The sequence below is a fragment of the Phycodurus eques genome, chromosome 10 (genome assembly GCF_024500275.1).
Source record: "Phycodurus eques isolate BA_2022a chromosome 10, UOR_Pequ_1.1, whole genome shotgun sequence".
Lineage (NCBI taxonomy): Eukaryota > Metazoa > Chordata > Actinopteri > Syngnathiformes > Syngnathidae > Phycodurus > Phycodurus eques.
Genome location: NC_084534.1, coordinates 25,921,971 through 25,941,935, shown reverse-complemented (window position 1 = coordinate 25,941,935; position 19,965 = coordinate 25,921,971). Strand labels below are relative to the sequence as shown.

At 42.6% G+C, this 19,965-nt stretch overlaps 2 protein-coding genes across 8 annotated transcripts in view; one reads left to right on the top strand and one right to left on the bottom strand.

The window, feature by feature from the left end:
- slc12a5a (solute carrier family 12 member 5a) overlaps window positions 1-8,846 on the top strand; it is a 138,282-nt gene extending 129,436 nt beyond the window's left edge. For all 3 annotated transcript variants that reach the window (XM_061688959.1, XM_061688958.1, XM_061688957.1), the window contains exons 24-26: window positions 686-700; window positions 879-1,012; window positions 2,249-8,846. In XM_061688959.1, coding sequence (XP_061544943.1) covers window positions 686-700; window positions 879-1,012; window positions 2,249-2,340 — 241 coding nt within the window. In that variant the 3' untranslated portion in view covers window positions 2,341-8,846. The remainder of the gene's footprint in view (window positions 1-685; window positions 701-878; window positions 1,013-2,248) is intronic.
- Window positions 8,379-19,965, bottom strand: part of ncoa5 (nuclear receptor coactivator 5) — a 20,080-nt gene continuing 8,493 nt past the window's right edge. The window contains exons 2-11 of one of the 5 annotated variants that reach the window (XM_061688961.1): window positions 19,636-19,965; window positions 19,332-19,439; window positions 18,650-18,713; window positions 16,515-16,784; window positions 16,316-16,440; window positions 11,841-11,973; window positions 11,521-11,723; window positions 10,741-10,945; window positions 10,204-10,295; window positions 8,379-10,122 (exon numbers count right to left, since the gene is read on the bottom strand). The exon at window positions 19,636-19,965 is cut by the window's right edge and continues 2,318 nt beyond it. In XM_061688961.1, coding sequence (XP_061544945.1) covers window positions 9,074-10,122; window positions 10,204-10,295; window positions 10,741-10,945; window positions 11,521-11,723; window positions 11,841-11,973; window positions 16,316-16,440; window positions 16,515-16,784; window positions 18,650-18,713; window positions 19,332-19,439; window positions 19,636-19,804 — 2,418 coding nt within the window. In that variant the 5' untranslated portion in view covers window positions 19,805-19,965 and the 3' untranslated portion in view covers window positions 8,379-9,073. The remainder of the gene's footprint in view (window positions 10,123-10,203; window positions 10,296-10,740; window positions 10,946-11,520; window positions 11,724-11,840; window positions 11,974-16,315; window positions 16,441-16,514; window positions 16,785-18,649; window positions 18,714-19,331; window positions 19,440-19,635) is intronic. The other 4 variants (XM_061688960.1, XM_061688962.1, XM_061688964.1 and 1 more) reach the window with 4 other exon arrangements.

The window sequence follows — 19,965 nt, the reverse complement described above, 5'->3', positions numbered from 1 at the left end:
TTTCTACCACTCCGACCCCCCAAAAAATGCACCTTCCCTGAAATTTTATGTGTTTTGTTTTATTTGGGCGAAAGCGTCTGAGACACTGGCAAACCGGGCCCGTCCGACTCACCACAGTCGCTTAGTCCCTCACAACGGAGATACTTAAGGGAACGCTGTTTATTATGTGCGCTAGCTCGCGAGCTAACGAGCGCGCCGGTACGACATCGCCGTCGTCCAGTTAGTCTCAGCCTCGCTCGGTTTTGTGTTGTGCGTGCGTCTACATACAGCGACGCAGCAGGGAAAGTTAACTGTTTAATTAGACACCGCGACAGTCGTCTTGTGGCCGCGTGTAAGAGGCGTACTTGATTGACAGCTGAAGGTTCCGCGTTGCGCATTCAGCGGACACAACCACGCAGTCCTACAACCCCGGGGGAGGGCTTAATCTTTTGTGATTCTGGAGCCTTATTTTATATACTTGGGATTTTGTTTTTTATTCATTCAAAATTGGCATGCTTGTCAACAACACTTCTTCTTGGGGGGTCACTTTAATGGGTCTTGGAGAAGTTGAATCAGTATTTGTATTTATTCATTTATTTTTTTTCACAAGTACAAGCATCTATACTTTGACTTATGCACAGTATGATTACTTTTGCCACCTCTGGGTTCTGATATCGTCATCTTTCCCTTCTTGCTCCCGCTGCAGTGAATGGGAGAACCTGTAAGTACCAAAGATCCTATAAACCTCATTCCGACAATTGCATGACATGAGCGGATGAGGACAGTGGAATCATGTGCGAGTGAGCATCTGTAACCCAGCACCAAAACCAAAGCAGCTCTGTCTCGCCTGACCAGACCCGCCAACCTTGTCCCGTCTCTGTGCCCCCCCCGCCCCTCAGGAACCACTCCAACGTGCGACGCATGCACACGGCGCTGCGACTCAACGAGGTCATCATCAAGAAGTCCTCCGAGGCCAAGCTGGTCCTGCTCAACATGCCCGGACCGCCCAAGAACCGGACGGGCGACGAGAACTGTATCCTTGAATGATATAATCCTGCTTCAAAAGAGACGTGGGGCACGTTCTCCCCCGTGGGTTTTCCGACACATTTCAAAAGCACGCATGTTGGGTTCATTGAAGACTAAATTATCTATATTATATATTGTGGATGGTCTGTATTGTCTGTATGTGCCCTACTGCATATTTGACTCGTGATGAGAGTTAAATGTGGACGCACACAACATCCTGGAGCGCTCACGTCAGTCTACGAGCTCGTCTTCCCAAAATGGAAGATCGTCTTCATTAAGGCGTACGTGACTTGTTTGCAAGTGTTTCACAAACCGTTCTTGAGACCGCAAAACTCTCACGGCACACCACCAAACAAAAATTTTACAAAAAGTATACATACAAGTGCTATTAATAACTGAACGATGTACTTGTCCCAAGAGTATTCACAAATTTGCTTCGTGTAACGTCCTGATTAGTTGAAGACAAAGCCGATGTATTAATGTTTAATTGACAGACGAACACAGATTTGTAGTAAAATAATTTTGGGATCAATTAAATTAAATTTGGTAATTTTCCGCTACACACTAATGGGAAGGCTGTTAGTGTTTGGAAATCATTGGTTTACAAAATGTGGTAATTTCATCCGGGAGACCATTTACATGCGTCGGGATGTTCTGCTGTTTTGGTGTGCAACAGCGTTCAAATTTCAAATTCAGCGTTTTTGAACTGGGGTCATTACAGTTACGACCCGTCATTGTGTTTTTGGATGAGGTGCAAGGGAGATCATCTAATTGATGGGCAGCCGCCACTCGAGGAAAATACGCTTACTGTCTTTTTGTAACCACACAAGCGTCCCATTTAAACAGAAACCTAAGGATGGCGTTTGGATTAATGGTGCCCTCTGCTGGTGGCTCCCGTGCAGTGAAATCAAATATTTATTTTCCCATCATGCTACTCCACACAAATTGGCTCATTTATAACACATAACATAACATGCTGAATACATTAAGGGTAACATTTGAAATGTTAATTTATGTTTTATCGATATATCGTTTGACTCCTCCGAGCCACAACACACACGACACGTCATGCTAAATACGGTAGTGACAATTAAGTTAACAATTTTAATACTGTCTGAAAATGTTCAGTTTATCAGTAAACTATTTCATTCCTACAAAACACATTGGTACAACTATATCAAGTTTACCTGACTTTTGGATCGCTCTCGTCGTATGTTGAAGTTCCTTCACCTTTCTCTACCAGACATGGAGTTCCTCGAGGTCCTCACTGAAGGTCTCAACCGGGTCCTCTTGGTCCGCGGAGGCGGACGCGAGGTCATCACCATCTACTCCTGAAAAAGCAGACCCCCTTGGCCCCCCACCTTCTCTCCAACCCGACCATTACCAATCCCCGCCACCCTCGCTCCCGTGTTCTCTGTCTCACCCAACTCACGCACCGCTGCTTCATCTTCATGTCGCCCATACTGTTTAATGGCATATCGTACCCGCCCAACAGCCGGACTCGGCTTCGGCGCCCCAACTAGCAAAATCGCGATGGGCCAAGTCGGAGACTGGTTTAGACGCTAGACCTACATCGGTTCTGAGTTCATTAACGTTGAACCGTGAGGCGCGTTTGCCGAGCTGCGGCTGCGAATGCATGCTAACTTGTCTTTTTGGTTTGAATCGGTGTCGTTTGTTTACCCGAAACATGGGGGAGAAAAAAGGTGAAGAAGCAGCTTCAAAACGAGTCCCGTCTTTGGGACCTTAAACCGCCGCCAAGACCACCACCAGCCAGGAAAGGCTGTATGCACGAACTGTGAAATCCACACGGGCTGCTGTAGCGTTAACCGCCGTCCTCGGCCCCCACACCCCCCATCCCTCGTGGCCACTGGACGTGCCAAAAAAAAAACACAGAGGGGACACAAATGTGTCTGTCGTTTTTCCCCCCCATTTTCAAGTGCAGAAAATCCAAAAATGAAAAATCGAATAGTTTTTTCTATTTTTAAAAAATCTAACACAAAAAAACAGACAAAAACAAAAACTAGTTCACATGTAGCATTCCGTGTGGACATGAGTTGAAAACAACAAACAGCAGTAAAAATCATATCTTGCGAGTCAGAATGCACAAAGTCGACTGAGATAACGCTTGAAACGTGTTTGTCATCGATCGTGGCTGTCGGGATCGTTGTCCGGACTGATTGCGTCGGCTAACAACGCACCTTTCATTTTTTTTGTGTTAGATTAAAAAGTACCAATAAACAATCGGGTTAGCTTAGCTTGTAGACAAACTGTGAATGTTAGCAGCAGGCTAGCGTCGTCGAGGACGTAAAGTGGGGTCGGGAAACGATCACGACCAGCAGCCCTTTGTGTGGATCCCTGTAAATAATGTACAAGCTCTGACGCCTCGTTGGGTAGGAGTGTAATATTTTTGTGACATATTCCAAGAAAAAAATATTAGAGGAGAAACAGTCCGTCTGAGGGAGCGCTCAAAAACGCCGGTTTTAAATTTCTATTTATTTATTTATGCGATGGCCTCCACATGCACTGCACCTGCACTGTTCATGCTAAAGTGTGTTTTTTTTTTTTTTTTTAACTCTAAAGAACAAAAAAAAGTATTTATGTTTATAGAAAGATCTTATTGACGGGAGTTAAATGTCATCCAGTCGCCAACGTTCGTGTCGTTTTTTGCCAAATCTATATACATTAAATGTGCCATATTTATAGAGTCAAATTCAATATAATCGGAAGAACAAAGTGTGCTAAAAGAAAAAGAAAAAAGTAAAAGAGGTCAACGTGAAATTTACAGCGTGGGATTGGGAAAGAGATGACCGAATTTCATCTTTTTCCCAGCAGGCTGACGAGAGGACAGCGGCTTCTGTAGCAAGGAAACCCACTTTGTCCACCAAACAGACTTCTATGCAGTAGACTCACCAGTTACATTTTATATACCCAGAAATATACATATTTAATATATACGACTATAGCTATATACAGTACTGTGTGCAAGTCTAGCGACTGCTAGCTTTGTTGTTTTAACAACAGTTTTGGATAGTAGGATAAAGTTAGTGACATTTGGCAGAAAAACGTGAAAGATTTGTTTTTTTTGGGATGGGGGGGAGAATTTCTTATTTCCCGGAGAAATCCTGAAGAATTACCTCTTCAGAGTCGTAACAGATGTATTTATCTGCCTTTACCTTTTAGGCAGAACCCCGCAAAGGCAGGATATTGCCAATATTGATCAAATTCGCCGGCTAACCGATCTTTATGAAATTTTGGCCGGTTTCACACGCACACCCTGCAAAATGTCATTTAAAAATGCGAAACAGATTTTTACACAACTTTAACCTATTTCACACTGTGCTGCTGCTAAATTGCCGTAAACAATCGGCATTCGTTCTTTCCGCAGAACCCGGCGAAAGCAGGATATTGCCGCAATTGCGTGCGATTTCACACGGCAACAACTTTCACCCCGACATGGCGACATTCCCATTTCTATGTAGTGTTACGGCTAAGATGATGCGCAGTTTGGACGTTCAATTCAGAGATTCTTCTTGGACCACTGGAGGGAGCCCGCAAACCACACGATGGGAATCACCGATTTATACACAACTTTGCTCGAACAACAAACTCCCGGTGGTCTAAGCCTTAACTACTGTATATCGGCTGGATTGTGGTGTTCGATTGAGAAGCGCATCTGGGAAGGAAAGTGCAATAGTTAAAACGGGGACTCGCGTCTTTTATTTTTCTTAAGGCATCTATCTATTTTGTATAACGTCTTCTGTCTGTAGAGTCAACTCGAGTCACTTTATTTGTGTTTGTTTTTGGGGGGCTCACATTGACTTGTAGTAGAACTATAAATAGATACTATACATATTTATACATATATACATATACAGTATATGGGAATTCCAAAATGAAATTAGTTTCTAGAGCTATTTAAAACAACAACAAAAAAAAGCGCTTTCTTTTTGGTGTTGCTCGAATGTCCAGGACCATTTGTGGTGAATGCTGCTAGTATTGGTAGATGTCTTTGCGCTGTACATAAAGACCACCGAAACTACAAGGTGGTCATTTAAAAAATGAATAACTAAAAAGGGTATAGACAAAATACATATCAGCGGCGATGGTTGACGCAAAGCGTTAGATAAAATACTGATGCAATAGAACAGGTTTTGGCATAGTTATCGATAATTTGTTTCATAAATTATTTGAAAATTGCCAAAATGTGACTACGATTTATGAGTAATGTTGGCTAAACGAGTCAAAAACAGAAAGTTATTTTTGTTTTTGGGTGGTTTGAGAACATTTACCTGCATCAACTGAGCCTTTGAAAAAGTCAGGAAAGGAGACGCGTGAGGTTTAATCATAATCTATTTCCGAAAAAAAAAAAAAAAAGTTTTATAATCGCTGTTTGCATGGTAACGTGTGGCGATATTTGTTTTTGTGGTTTTTACAGTGACGACGCGCACTTAAAGACGACGACAGGGGAAAAGGCTGCCAAACGTCGAACTTTTTTTGGAAGACCTTTGTCTTTCAAAAAAAAATAAAAAAAAAATCTAAGTTCATTGTTCTATTTATTGCTTAAAGGAGTCTTGTGAACGTTTTTTTTTTGGTGAGGCCTCGAGGTGGTCATTTGTACATATGAATGAATCACTACAAACACTGCAACTTACTAGTGTTGTCTTTTCTTGTACACTGTTTTATCACTGTGGACTCAAGTCTTAGAGTTTTGTAAGATGATGTGCAATATTATTCATCATTTTGTTTTGTTTTGAAGATCTAATCTTTTGGGAGGTGGCAGCAGTCGCTTTATTTTCGGCCGAATTGCCAGTCGGCCGCCTCCTTGGCGTTTCGTCCCGAAACGGAAAGCGCGCAGCTCCGTGGTGACCTCTGGCGGCGCCAGAGTGCAGTGCAGATTTTGAACGCAACGGTCCAGTGAAAAGTCTTTGTACCAGAAACGCAAATAATATATTTTTTGTTTTGTTAAGGATGAAAAACTAGTGTTCATCTGTCAGACGTTATTTTTGCTGCTCAATGAAAAGCATGTATCTCTCATTTCTTTTTGTTGTTTCGGGTAAAAATCCGAATAACATTTTTAGATGTGGTGACATACGTGTCCTAATTTTGTCTTTTTTATGTTTCTTGGGCATCACATTTTGGAGTTTTGTATCCAAAACCCAAAGCAAATTAGTTCTGGATGGGTTTTGGATCAAAAATAAATAAATCAAAACTGGTGATGCATACATGCTTTTCAATGGATTTGGAAAATCTTGTTTTAATGTATCACCAAATTTCTTCTTTTTATCCAAAACACATATTTTGGCTGTGTTTTGGAATAAATAAAAACAACATTTTGAGCGACAGTACTTCTCAATTGAAAAGTTTTCAATTCTTATTCAAATTAAACAAAGAAAATTACTTGCTGCATTCCAAAAAAACACACACACAAACGTGCTTTTGATTGACCATTGAAAATATAGCCTCGACAACGCAGATTGTCACTGTCCAGTGAAAAGCAAGCATCCAATTTTTTTGTATTCGAAACACCAGGAAAACTCAGTTTTGGTTTTGTTGTATTTTGGATAAAAATCACGAAATTTGTTCCTGGTGCAGTTTGGACAAAAATCATAAATGATGAAAATTTGGATGTTTTCCTATTTCGGCCGAATGTTGTTCGAATGCTATTACTACCAAACGTTACACGGCGTTGCCATTCATCCCAAAATGAGACCTGTGCTGGCACCAGAGTGCAGTGAAGGTCGCCGTTGTCCAATGAAAAGCATGCATCTCCCCAGATTTCTTTTTTCCCCGAATGGGAAATACGTTTTTTTGCAATCAGGATAGAAATCAAATGCGGTGATACCTGCTTGTCATTGGACAATCAACCCCCATCCATCTCACAGCCTCCCCACAACACCTGCTTGGTTGCAAGCTGCAAGTACAACCTTCTCATTTCGGCCACTCTGCACCTTTATTTTGGTTTTAAAATCCTCGCATGCCTTGGCCAATTTCCACTCTTGTCAAAATAAAAATATTACGGAACTCGCTGAAGTTTGTAGTTCTCAAAAAGTTCATCCATCATTCAACAAAGCCCTTCATCCTCAACCCCCCTCCCCCTCCCCAGCTGTGTATTTTAAATGTGACTGCAGTATCATTCTGAAAAAGTGATCAAAGAATATAAAACTCGCGCTTCCAACGCTGGGAGCGGCTTTGCTTGGACACCGCCCAAACGACAGTCCGTTTCGGAACCAGCACACACATCGACCCCAGCCCCTCTGACCCCTGACCCCGATTCCACCCCAAGCAACAAACTGTAGCATGAGACGCACACACAAAAAAGTTACCAGTGATTATTCCTCAAGTCTCCATCTTTAAATGGATGTCAAGGGCTCTGACTAAACACACGAGTGAGCGGGTAGAGGAGCAAAACAACTACACGAAAACAAGAACAAACCCCACATTGTGGCAAAGAGGTCACCCCAATCTCGTTACAAAAACAAACAAAAAACGTAGCGGCTGTCTCGAGTGCTGCGAGCAGAGCCGCTCTCCAGTCACAGTGTAAACATTGTGTGTGCATGCACGTATGAACATGACAGTATTATATTTGAGTGATTGTGCTATTTTTTTTTTTCTCTTTCCGGTTGCACGACTCTACTTCCCACCTCCCCTTGCTATCTTTTAGCACCGGAAGTGTTTCCAAATGATGATTATTACTATAGTAGAGTTCAATATTCTATTTTTAATGTATTATCTGGAGAAAATGACTACCAAAGTATATTTACGTTAACTATATAGACATACATAAATATATATAAACATATTGTGCAAATATATGCTCCAGTGAATTTGTTGAAGACGTGCCAAAGTTGTGAGAAAAGTCAATTCTATGATTTCATTGTTGTAAAAGTTCATCTATTTCAGAAATTCAATTCAAAAGTGAAACTCATATCTTGATGAAATACTTTTCAAGCAGCCAATACTACCTAATTTCTATATGAAAAACATTCACAAAGTTTGATTGAATTTTTGGGGTTTTCATTAGCTGTAAACTATAATCAAAATTGAGAAAAAACAAAAAAAAGTCTGCATCTGAGTTTCACTTTACATTGAACTACTAAAATAGTTTACCACGATATTGTAATTTATTGAGATGTACCCACAGATCTAGAGATCAACATCAGGGGTGTCCAAACTTTTCAGATGTTTAGCATATTTTTGTTTGTTAAAACCTCAAAACCAAGTTAAATATTTCCCAGCTGTGTGATATGTGCAAAAAAGCAATTATTAGTGATAACTTTATAAGCGTTTGTTTTTTCCTATTTAGAATGTGACGGCTTTGGGCACCCTTGACGTACATGCCAATAAATCCCGACCTGGTTTTTAATTCGCTGGAGTTGTGGGGAACACTTTGTATGGATGCTTGAAAACTTAGTGTAGATTATTATAATACTGTACTGCAAACACACGAGTCACAACTACAATTTTTTTATTCCATCGAGAATCGGTCAGTGTGTGGTAAAGCTGTATTGTTCCTTTCATTTGTGGGGTGGGATGTGTTTTGCACATGGGAGGGGGAGCTGGTGGTGGGCGAGAGGGTGGGCTTCATGTAAATAAATTAAATACAGTTAGTGTGGAAGTGTTTATTTTCTGTGTCACTGTAAGTTAAATATTCTAAGGTTTGAGGAAAAAAAAAAAAAGTCAACATGTATTCTCTCTATTGTGTTTCATGGTACACTAAAAACAAAAAAAGTTTTATCTTACATTTCAAATGCTTCTCTCTCTATGGCTTCTGGCTATGATACCCGTTCTATTTTATAGATTTGTCAGCACAAAATGCAATAAACCAATACCATTTTATTACAGCAGTTGTGTGGTGACTTTTTTTTTTTTAATGAACACATCAAGAGGAAGGAGGAGCAGTCTATGAACTCAAACATTCTCATGCTGGGAAAAGACTACAGAATTGTCATCATTATACCAACAGAACATGAAACTAAAGCATGGGATGCAAACATTCACAACGCTCATAAAAAACAACAACAAAAAAGGTTAAAATCGTTTACAAAATCTCTTTTACGCCTCCTAATCCTCAGTAATGTCGGGGGTACATCTGTGACATTTGGCCCATGTTGGCTGCTGGTCTCGTTGGTGGAAGCTGTTGCTGCTGCTGTTGGTGGTGTAGGTGGTGCATTTGTTGTGGCTGCATTTGTTGTGGCTGCATTTGTTGCTGTTGCTGTTGCTGCTGCTGCTGCTGTTGTTGCTGCTGCTGCTGTTGCTGAGGTTGCAGCCCACCAGAGTTCACCAGGTGGTTGAGAGCCGGTCTGCTCTGAATGAGCGTGTCCAGAGCTTTCTGGACACTCGGGTTATCAAAATTGATACCGCTGGCAGAGTTGGCGGCTCTCGGACCACCCGGCGTAGCAGCAGATGTCGTGCGGCCCATGGGGGCGCCGTAGCCCTGAGATTGGATGGCGCTGGCGGAGGAGGAGCCTGATGCGCTTCCTTGCATGCCCGCGGTGCTTTTGAACAGACTGAGGATCTTGGCCTGGAGCTCCTGGTTGGGGTTGGTCTGCGTGCTCATTGGTGTCGACTGGGGCGCCATGTGGCCGGACTGGGGCGCTATGTGGGCGGACTGAGGCGCCATGTGGCCGGACTGAGGCGCCATGTGGCCTGACTGAGGCGCCATGTGGCCTGACTGAGGCGCCATGTGGCCTGACTGAGGCGCCATGTGGCCTGACTGAGGCGCCATGTGGCCGGACTGAACCGCCATGGGGCCGGACTGAACCGCCATGGGGCCGGACTGAACCGCCATGGGGCCGGACTGAACCGCCATGGGGCCGGACTGAACCGCCATGTGGCCGGACTGAACCGCCATGTGGCCGGACTGAACCGCCATGTGGCCGGACTGAACCGCCATGTGGCTAGACTGCTGTGGTGCCATGAGACCGGACTGAGGCGCCATGTGGCCTGATTGCGCCGCCATGAGACCGGACTGTGCCCCCATGAGGCCGGAGTGCGGTGCCATGTGGCTGGGCTGCTGTGATCCTGGCACTGCCGGCGCCGGCGCCACGCCCGCCACCCTCGCCACAGGCAGCACCGCAGCCGAGGGCGCCGCATCGGCAGTCGCGGGCAGGACCGCAGCTGTCCAGAGAGACAGATTACCATGTTAGCATCACGTGACCTCATCGCTCGTCGCCCAGCGGGAAATATGACGAGTTGTACCTGTGTGAGGGTCCGCGGGATTTCGCAACAGCCGTGCCCGTTTGTCAGTGAGATACACGATCAGACCTTCCAGTTCTTCGGGCGTTAAAAACCTACCCAGCGATCACAAAGTTTCCCAACTGTCATTGAGCCAAGGCACGGAATGTGTTTTACATTTGAAAAACCTCGCAGCACATCACCATTCACAAAACATAGATGAAGTGAACCGCCGTGTTCACTCTATCCTGAAATAATGATTTTGTCTCAATTTACAATTTATTTCTGGGGCTTTTTAGTTTTGTTGAACAAAGCTGCTGTTCTGTTGTATAAATGTCAACAGGTGGCTAGACAAGTTAATTGTACATTCCTTTTAGTGGAAGAGCATCAAATTATGTTCACTGTAATTCACTTTCCGTCACTTTCACAGTTTTTTTTTTTTTTTACGATCAATTTAGTGAAACGGGATAATTTCTCGCAGCTCAGCTGATGATCTCTCACGGAACATTAGTTGGGAGTCACTGCAATAGACAACTCACATGAACTGTAAATGCTTTTTACCTGTTCTCGGTGAGCAGCGTGATGGCCGTTAGCACAGAGATGGGGTGGCTCTCGCGGTCGGGGTCGCGGAGAAGCACGTCGTCAGCCATTTTGGCGGCCTTGCGGGCGATCTCCTCGCGCTCCTTCTCGCGGGTCTCAATCTTGTAGGCGTCGTAGTTGTGGCCGATCAGCATCATGGCGTCCTGCATCGGCATGTTGCGGTGCTCTGTGGACAGTTCAAGGAGATGTGCATTTTTTCCCCCAGCAATACAAAAAAGTTACGAGGCGTCGTCAAAGCGTATCTGACATACCAATTGATAAAGAATAACGTAACACTTTCCACCCTTATTTTCGTGCACCGCTCCCCGTTTTAAGGGTAGGTCCTGTCTCCTGTTTTTTCAACCCTCTACAGAGGGGTGCGGCAAAATGAAAACTGCATTGTAACCATGACAACTGGGGGCGGAGCTACCCGCCCCCCTCCATGGGTTAAATCTTCCATCATATTTCCCCTTTGACTGTATTTAAAAATAAAATAATAAAAAAAAAAAAAACTTTATATTTCGTATGTGTGCGACAAGGAAAAGTGCTTTGGGCTGTCAACATTGGTAAAATTTGTATGAAAGGTGCCATATCACTACATTACTCTATTGCAGAAGGAAAATCATAATTAGATTAAATATTATTTGAAAAAAAACTCACAAGCCATCAATATGAAACAATCAAATGACGGAAAAAAAAAAAGTAAGTCTGTGGTATGTATGTCATGGTGGATGCTGTGAATTATATACAGTATTAAGTTACCTTGAGGCGTGCCAAATAGGATGTTGACTGTGCAGGATCGGTGCACCTGGTGCTGCTGGGTAATGATGATGGCGAACGGCGTGCGAGCGCGGCCCACATCCTCCAGCGCCTGAGTCAGGGACACCTCGGTGTTGAGGAAGATCAGGTCCACCACCATGCCCAAGTCGTGAACTTTGCGTCCAACCATCTCAGCGTACTCCCTACTGTTGGTTCAAACATACACAACAAGGGAGCGACAAGAAAAGAAAACATTACCGACCGGTTCCCAAACTTCTTGACTTGAAGTGATGTTTCTCAGAGGTAGCAAGCAGCGGCCTTACTTCTGGGCTTTGTTGACGACGATCACGGAGCAGTCGACGGGACGTTCGGTGTCGTGGCGCCGCTGCAGCTCCTCATAGTACTGTCGATAAAGCTCGTTACGCCGGCGCTCCTCCGGGCGAGCGCGGTCGTCTGCTGGTGTGGACAAAGAGGTTAGCATTTAACATCTTTTTACACTTTAAAAATGTTCACAAAGCATGGTATGGGAAGTTGACCCACCCTCAGTACACAATCGAAACTCCCATTGCCTAATGCGTAAGGGAGCCAGCACACATCTACGGCTAGATTTACTATGGTATGGTTCGAGTTACACAATTGCAATTTGTTGTTCAAGTGGCACTAACGGGCTTTGTGTCATGGCAGCGTATAGGAAGGAACTAGAATGCATTGGACCAGGCCTTTTTCAACTGAGAATCTTATTGTTAAACACCTGCCAATACGCATCCATCCACCCACCCATTTATTGTACCGCTTATCCTCAACTAGGGTCACGGCCGTGCTGGAGCCTATCCCAGCTATCTTCGGGCGAGAGGCGGGGTACACCCGGAACTGGTCGCATGTCAATGCGCAGTACAGCGTAAATGCACAGACCAGATAAAACCAGTCAACTCGAGCCCAATATCATTGATAGACTGATTGGTGAGGTATATAGACCAGCTGTAAATCTTAACTACAGCAAAAGCCTAGACAATTTTTTTTCCCTCAAAAAATTGTCAAAAGTCAATAGTGTGCACATAGGTATGGGGGGAAATTAAAAACAAACTTCCACATTATATAAATGTATGCCGCCATCTAGAAGTTATGAAAAAGCTGTACACTTGCATTCCAATATGCCACCACCACCTAGAGGTTATCAAAAGGCGCACACTTTCATTCTAGTATGCCACCGCCACCTAAAGGTTATGCAAAAGGTGTGGCCTACACTTTCATCCCAATATGACAGGGGTACATATGACTGCATATTACACGATCAGGATTTTGGGGGCCGATCACAGAGTTTAAAAAAACGATAACCGATCACCAATCCGATCACAAGATGGAGCAATGTGTCTATTTAAATGACCTGTTCATTTACTGTATATACTTACCGTAATTTCTCGTGTATAATGCGCACCCATGTATAATACACACCCCCAAAGTTGACCTAAAAATTCTGGAAAACCCTTCTACCTATGTATAATGCATTTTTACAATGCATGATTTTGCTTCTGTATTTTGTTAATTCTTTTTCAAATAATTATTCTGAAGTTAAGCGCTTTATTTGAATACGTAATCCTTTTTTTAATTTACTTGCGCTTATTTTGACATTCACAGCCCTACTTTTATTTAGTAAATTAGTAAACACACAGTTGTGCTCATATGTTTGATTACCCAGGCAGAATTTGTAAGATGGGTACAATTCTTTAAAGAAAAGATGAAGGACCAGGCGAAACATTTAATTTTATTTTAATGGGATTCAAATTAAACGGTCAATCATTTCAGAAAATCATCATTAAACAAAACTGCCTCTGTAACGATGCGGCTAAAATATAGAAAACGCAGCACGACTAGCACAAACGCAAAATATGTTTTTTATTTTTACACCCTCGTCATAGAAAGTACAAGAAGAAAAGCGTATGATGCAGCTTTTAAGTTGAAAGCCATCGAGCTGTCCATCCAGGTGGGAAATCGAGCTGCTGCACGTAAGCTTGGCGTTAACGAATCGATGGTGAGGCGTTGGAGCGGCAGCGTGAAGAATTGATGCAATGCCAAAAGACAACAAAGGCTTTCAGAGGTCGTAAGAGCAGATGGGCCAAGTTCTTGAGGACTGGGTGAACACACAGAGAGCAGACGGCCAAGGTGTATCCACCGTGCAGATCCGAATGAAAGCTTAAAAATAAATAAATAAATAAATAAAAATCAAAATTGCCAGCGAAATGTGTGTTGAAGGTTTTCATGGTGGACCGCCATGGTGTTTTCGATTCATGAGATGAAAAAGTTTGTCCATCAGGGCGCAGACGACTGTCTGTCAGCAACTCCCTCCTGACAACGAGGAAAAAGTTGCAAACTTCCACAAATTCATTGCAACAAAAATAGCCGAGGACTCTATCGGACCAGACGACATCATAAATATGGATGAAGTGCCTTTAACATTCGACCTGCCTCTAACTCGAACTGTTAACAAGACAGGAGCGTCATCCATTATGGTGAAAACAACTGGCCACAAGAGAACCCACTTAACGTGTGTTTTGAGCTGCACGGCTTCTGGACAAAAGCTTCCACCAATGGTGATTTATAAGCGGACGACTATGCCAAAAGAAAAATTCCCAAAAGGCATAGTCGTTAAAGTTAACAAAAAAGGGTGGATGATAGAAAGCTTAATGACTGAATGGCTGATGGAGTATTACAGTAGGCGTCCGGGAGGATTTTTTTCACCGGAAAAAAGCATTGCTTGTTTTGGACAGTATGAGGGCCCATATAACAGATTCTGTGAAAACAGCCATCAGGAGATCAAACTCAATTCCAGCTGTGATTCCTGGAGGTACATCAAAGTTTTTGCAGCCACTGGACATCAGTGTGAATCGTGCTTTTAAAGCGGCACTCCGGTGAGTGGGAGGATGAGCAGCGGCGAGAAATCTTTCACAAAAACTGGCCGCATGCGAAGATCATCCTTTTTTGAGGTCTGCCAGTTGATCTTAAAAGCGTGGAGCTTTGTGAAAGAATCTACGATCACCAACGGTTTTCGAAAGGCTGGACTGCTACGTGAGGAGAACAGCACAACTTCAGCGGTAACTGTGTCTCTAGATGAAATTACATTGAGGGCGACAAGGAGACTGAAATGGTGTGTGACGAAGACGGTCTGAGGCTCTTCGACTCCGACACTGAAGACGACGACTTCAGTGGTTTCAGTGAACAGGAGGATGATGAATAAAAACAATGACTTTTCTGTTAAGTTTGAGCCATTTTACTGCCCTGTTACAGGCACTGTTTGGAAACAAGGTATGTAAATAAACATTTACGAAATATTTCGGTGTAAATATCTAATTTCAGAATGTATATATCCGCGGCGTATAGTCCGGTACGGCCAATATATGAAAAAAAAAATTTCTAAACAAAGTGGGCGCGGCTTATAAGTCGATGCGCTCTATAGTCCGGAAAATACAGTACATACAGTAATTAATGTATCCACTTTTTGTGACATTTGTTTTTGTTGATGTGCCATGATATTTTTCAATTGTAACATTTGTTCCTTGGCTCCATAAAGGTTGGAAATCACTGCTCTAGTCAGGTCATGTATTCTAATCAGTCAGGTCAAACCAACATGACAGAAATAATGGGTGCTAACTTACTGGCGATGCGGAGTAAATGTCTTGCGGAGCCGATCAAATCGGTGAATGACGACAAAGCCGATCAGCATAAAATGCTAAATATCGGCCGATACCGATCAGGTCGGTGTAAAGTCTACTGCATATATGTACAGTTGTGCTCATAAATTTACATACCCTGGCAGAATTTGTGAATTTTTTTTTTTTATAAATACACCTGATGACTGAACAACAACCATCATTAATTTCTTTATGGTTTTGTTTAATGATAATGCTTTTCTGAAATGCTTGACAGTTTAATTTTAATCCCATTAAAATAAAATTAAATGTGTTTCGACATGTCCTTCATGTCTTCTATAAAGAATTGTACACATCTTACAAATTCCTCCTGGGTAATCAAACATATGAGCATAAATGTGTGTTTTCTCATTTACTAAATAAAAGTGGGGCTGTGAATTTCAAAATAAGAGCAAGTAAATAAAAAGTATTACGTGTTCAAATAAAGTGCTTGACTTCAGAATAATTCTTAGGAAAAAAAAGACAAAATACAGATAATACTTTTGATCATATGGATAGAAGCAAAATCATGCATTGTAAAAATGCATTATACATGAGTAGAAGTGTTTTCCAGAATTTTGAAGTCAACTTTGGGCGTGCGTATTAAACACTAGAAATTACAGTAAATATAGTCACAATTCATTCCCTAAGAAAAATAATTGCAAATTAATCCAGTGGACTAATGCCAAGGTTACTCACATTAAGTTCAATGGGAAAAGAGTCAGGCCAACTAAATGCTATGTAGTGTATATATTATACAATATATAAATATTTGTACTATTTCTGTATTTGTTTACTTCCGTGTTGTGACTGCTACTTGTGGAGTTATTGATTGCAATTTGAGCAATCTGCGCACACGTGTTGTTTCATGTCAGCCAGATCAGCTATGTGACTCTTGAATTCTATGTGGTATTTGAAAGAAAATTGGATACTTGGATATGCAGAGTAAAGTTAAAACATTGAAAGGTCAGAACCTTTATTAACCACATGTAACCTCTCAAATAGCAGCTACGTCTCACTGTATGGCCTCTGCGGACTAAAATATGGAAAATGTCACTTCCTCAACAGTCTCGATGGAGTCGTGAAAAATGTCACTTGAAAGACGGATGACGCACCTTCAGCATCACGGCGTCCATTCCAAGGCTCCCTGTACTGGTCCCTGTATGGCTCATCCTTCCTTCTGCCGTAGTAGTCGTCGGGGCCGTTTCCACCACGGTGGTAACGGTCATAATCCTCTCTGCTGCATCGAAACAATTAAGAAGGATTCAACAACAACAAAAGTCTGAGGGTCCAGCTGCAATGCAGATACTTTACTTGTAGGAGGGATCTCGCGGCGTGCCTCTCAGGTCCTTGTCTCTGCTCTCCAGACCGCGGTAGCGGTACTCATGGTCGCGAGGGTGGCTTCCCGGTCTTGGCTCTCTGCCGGGATCTCTAGCAGGCTCCCTTGGGTCCCTCCCATCACGGCCGTCACGGCTGTCACGATCTCGGGGTTCACGTGCGTCGCGATCTCGGCTGTCACGAGGCAAAACTGGCGAGCGGGACCGAGGTCGGGGATCCTTGCCGTCCCCATACCCGCCGTATGGCCTGAGTAAGAAGGTAATTATAGTTAAAGGATGATACATTTGAGCTTCTTTTAAAATACATTGGGACACTTAAAATACAGTTATTATATCATTTGACACCAAGGAATAGTTAGAAAGTACATCGGCAACAAAGAAATGCAATCCAGGATATTTCTGTGTTCTTTCAGCGAGAACAAGCAAGTGGTCCTGGCTCCAACTGAGCATAAATCCAGTGCCCAAAACACAAATCAACCTTTCGGTTGTTTTTTATTCATGATATTTAGTTTTGATGGACCCCCCCCCCCCCAAGCTCAAGGGGGTCCATCAAAGGTACCTGATTTAAGGATGTGGACGATTTAAGGATGTGGACGACATCAAGATGGTCGTACCGGTGGCGCTGCGGAGGATCCTTCTACGAGTGTGTGGTGTTCCAGAGAAGGGTTGGCAAAGTGTGGGAAACTCCAGGGAGCAGTTTGGATTTGAAATATATCTATTGCGAACCCAGTCTTGAAACTTTTCTGACACACCTCGCAGTGCAGTCATCAGCAAGCTGTATAAGCTTGTTCGTGGTTTCAGTCAAAGTTCACTTTGGAAAAAATGAAACACGGCCCCTTGATAAAATTGAATTTCTTGACACTGCACCTTCATGATTTCTCAACTTAAGATTGAATTTAGTAGCAAGAGTTGGAATGGACCAAATGTTTTCAATATTTGCTTCTAAAAAGGTAAGGCTTTATTCAAGTTTGTCAACCAAGGTTGCGCACTCACATGCAACCATGTGCTAAAAAGGCAGACTGAAGAAACTCAGCATTATGTCGACTAACAAAAAAATATTTGATGATACTGCGTTTTTACCACATACTGGGGGTTCTCAGGTTACGACACAGTTCTGTTCATACGCCCACGATGTAACCCGAATATATTCGCACATTCAATGGCATTGGAGTCAAACCCGAACCTACTATAACGCAGTAGTTATGTCAAAATTAGTCAATATTTGTATGAACAAGAACAGAACCAGTCAAACGAAACAGAATAGCGGTGACTGAGCGTACCTTCTTGTACCGCATGACCACGTATTCTTATTCAGTTTCTAACCTCGAAATGAATGCAATGTCAGGACCATCGTAACTAAGGACCCCCTGTACTTGTATGCAAATCTCGGAATACAGCAGAAGCAGAAAATGTTCATGTCCACAGACTGTATGACAGTCCAAATGATCACAACACAGTCGTGAAAAACAAACACGGAGTGTTAGGAGACGAACTCGTCACGAACGGCAACAGGGCTTTCATTCACAGGAAGGAAACATTTTTAATCTTCATTGATTGGATTATTCAGGAAAAAAATATAAAACTATGTTTTTGCAATTTACAGGGATGGGGAAATCTCTGAAAGTTCCCAATTACTCTTTCAACCACAGTGCGGCGATGATTAAAATGCTTTCCGGAGGGGTTTTGCCCAAATGTGGATGTAGCTCGACTTCCCTTAGTCGACGTCTTCATGAAGTAGTGCCCTTCATTTTGCCTCAATCGAATTCGCAACCATGTATTAAACGACTGACCGAGGATAAAGCCCATCACATCGCAACAAAACTCAAAATGTATCAATATGGACATAAAATGTGAATAAGACAACTCATGGCATCCCGTTAAGATATATATTTTTTGCCATCAGGTTTATTTTTACAGTACTTATTAAAATTCCTGTCAGTGAATTAATGGAAACAACCTCCACAATACTGGCTAGCATACCTCCATAAAAGTTTTCATACGTCCAGAACCATGACCATTTAAGTGTTAAAATCTTGTTTTAGTTGTTTGTTTTTGACCCGCTGCTTTGGAGGCGATGGTGTAGGTCTTCCCACTGAATTTGTGTTACTTTACCTGCGTGGAGGGCTCTGCTGGGAATGAGGTTTAGCTGACCGTCGCTCCACTGCCATATTTACATCTGAAAATAAATCAATCCAAACGTTGAACAAAAAACAGTGACATGTCAATCGGACTTTGCGCAGAATGAACGAAGTTGGCCGCGGCAAAGAAATTCCAACGGTCCAAAATGAAAATGCGCTCCGTTACTCCAAACTTGGGCTTCCTTACTGGGCGAGATGTCAAAATGCAGCATACTGAGTTGCCGTCTGTCAAATTGGGTTCGAAATGACGGACGGGGAGGAAATTCTTTTCCGACGACAAGTTGGCTGAGCGGTGCGTTTCAGGAACACATTAAGCCATTTCGAAGGAAATGCAGACAGGTGGGTGGAATTAAACTAATGGTACAACTGTTTTTATTTGCGGTGTGCGCCAATCATTCAAAATGTCTACAACAACATAGCTTCTCCATGCAGAAAAAGCAAAAACATGAAATGATTATGAATGATATCATTAACCATTTAACATCCTTGTGCTGTGGTATTTGAATTTTGAATATATTCAACTTTCATTATCTCAACAGATAAGATCATCTGTATCTGGCCGAGTAATTTCATTTATTAGCATCGTGTTTTTCTGCTTGTCACAGCACAGCATATGTATAAGAAGTATAGTCAGATTTGGTGCAGTCAAGGCTTACCTATTTTATAACCTTTATAAATTCGACCCTTTTGGGCCACTTTTGCAGCTTCTGCATCCTCTACGCGTTCAAATTGTACAAATCCATATCCACGAAACAGGGAAACGCCTGAAAAAGGGAAATTTTAAGTGGTACAAAAAAAATACTAGAGTGGATACCTACCCATTTAGCCAAGCACAGTGGGAATAAAGTTACAGTGTTACATGCTTAGGAGTCAAACCAAATAAAAGCTCCAAATTAGATAGACAATTATCTATTATAAATAGTTGGGAATTTTGTTGCTCATGACGAGGTATTTACTGACCAAGTATCTTTCCGTATGGGTTGAAAAGGTCTTCCAAATCCTTCTTTTTCATGTCGGATGTCGGCAAATTCCCAACAAAAATCCTTCGTTCCATTTCCCGGGGATCGGTGCTGCTACAGGTGCCTGAGAAGTGCACCGGCGATGAACTCCGGCTTCTTCGGCGAGACATGACTTGATCCCAAGGTTTACCGGATTCGTTCCTCGTATGTTCGGAAATGCTCGGAAATGTTTTGTTTAGAGCGGATACAAGCGTCCACGATCCTGAAAAATGTCAATGGGGTGACAGAAGAGATTAAAGTTTCTCTGTAGGATGAAAATTTGTAAATGGAG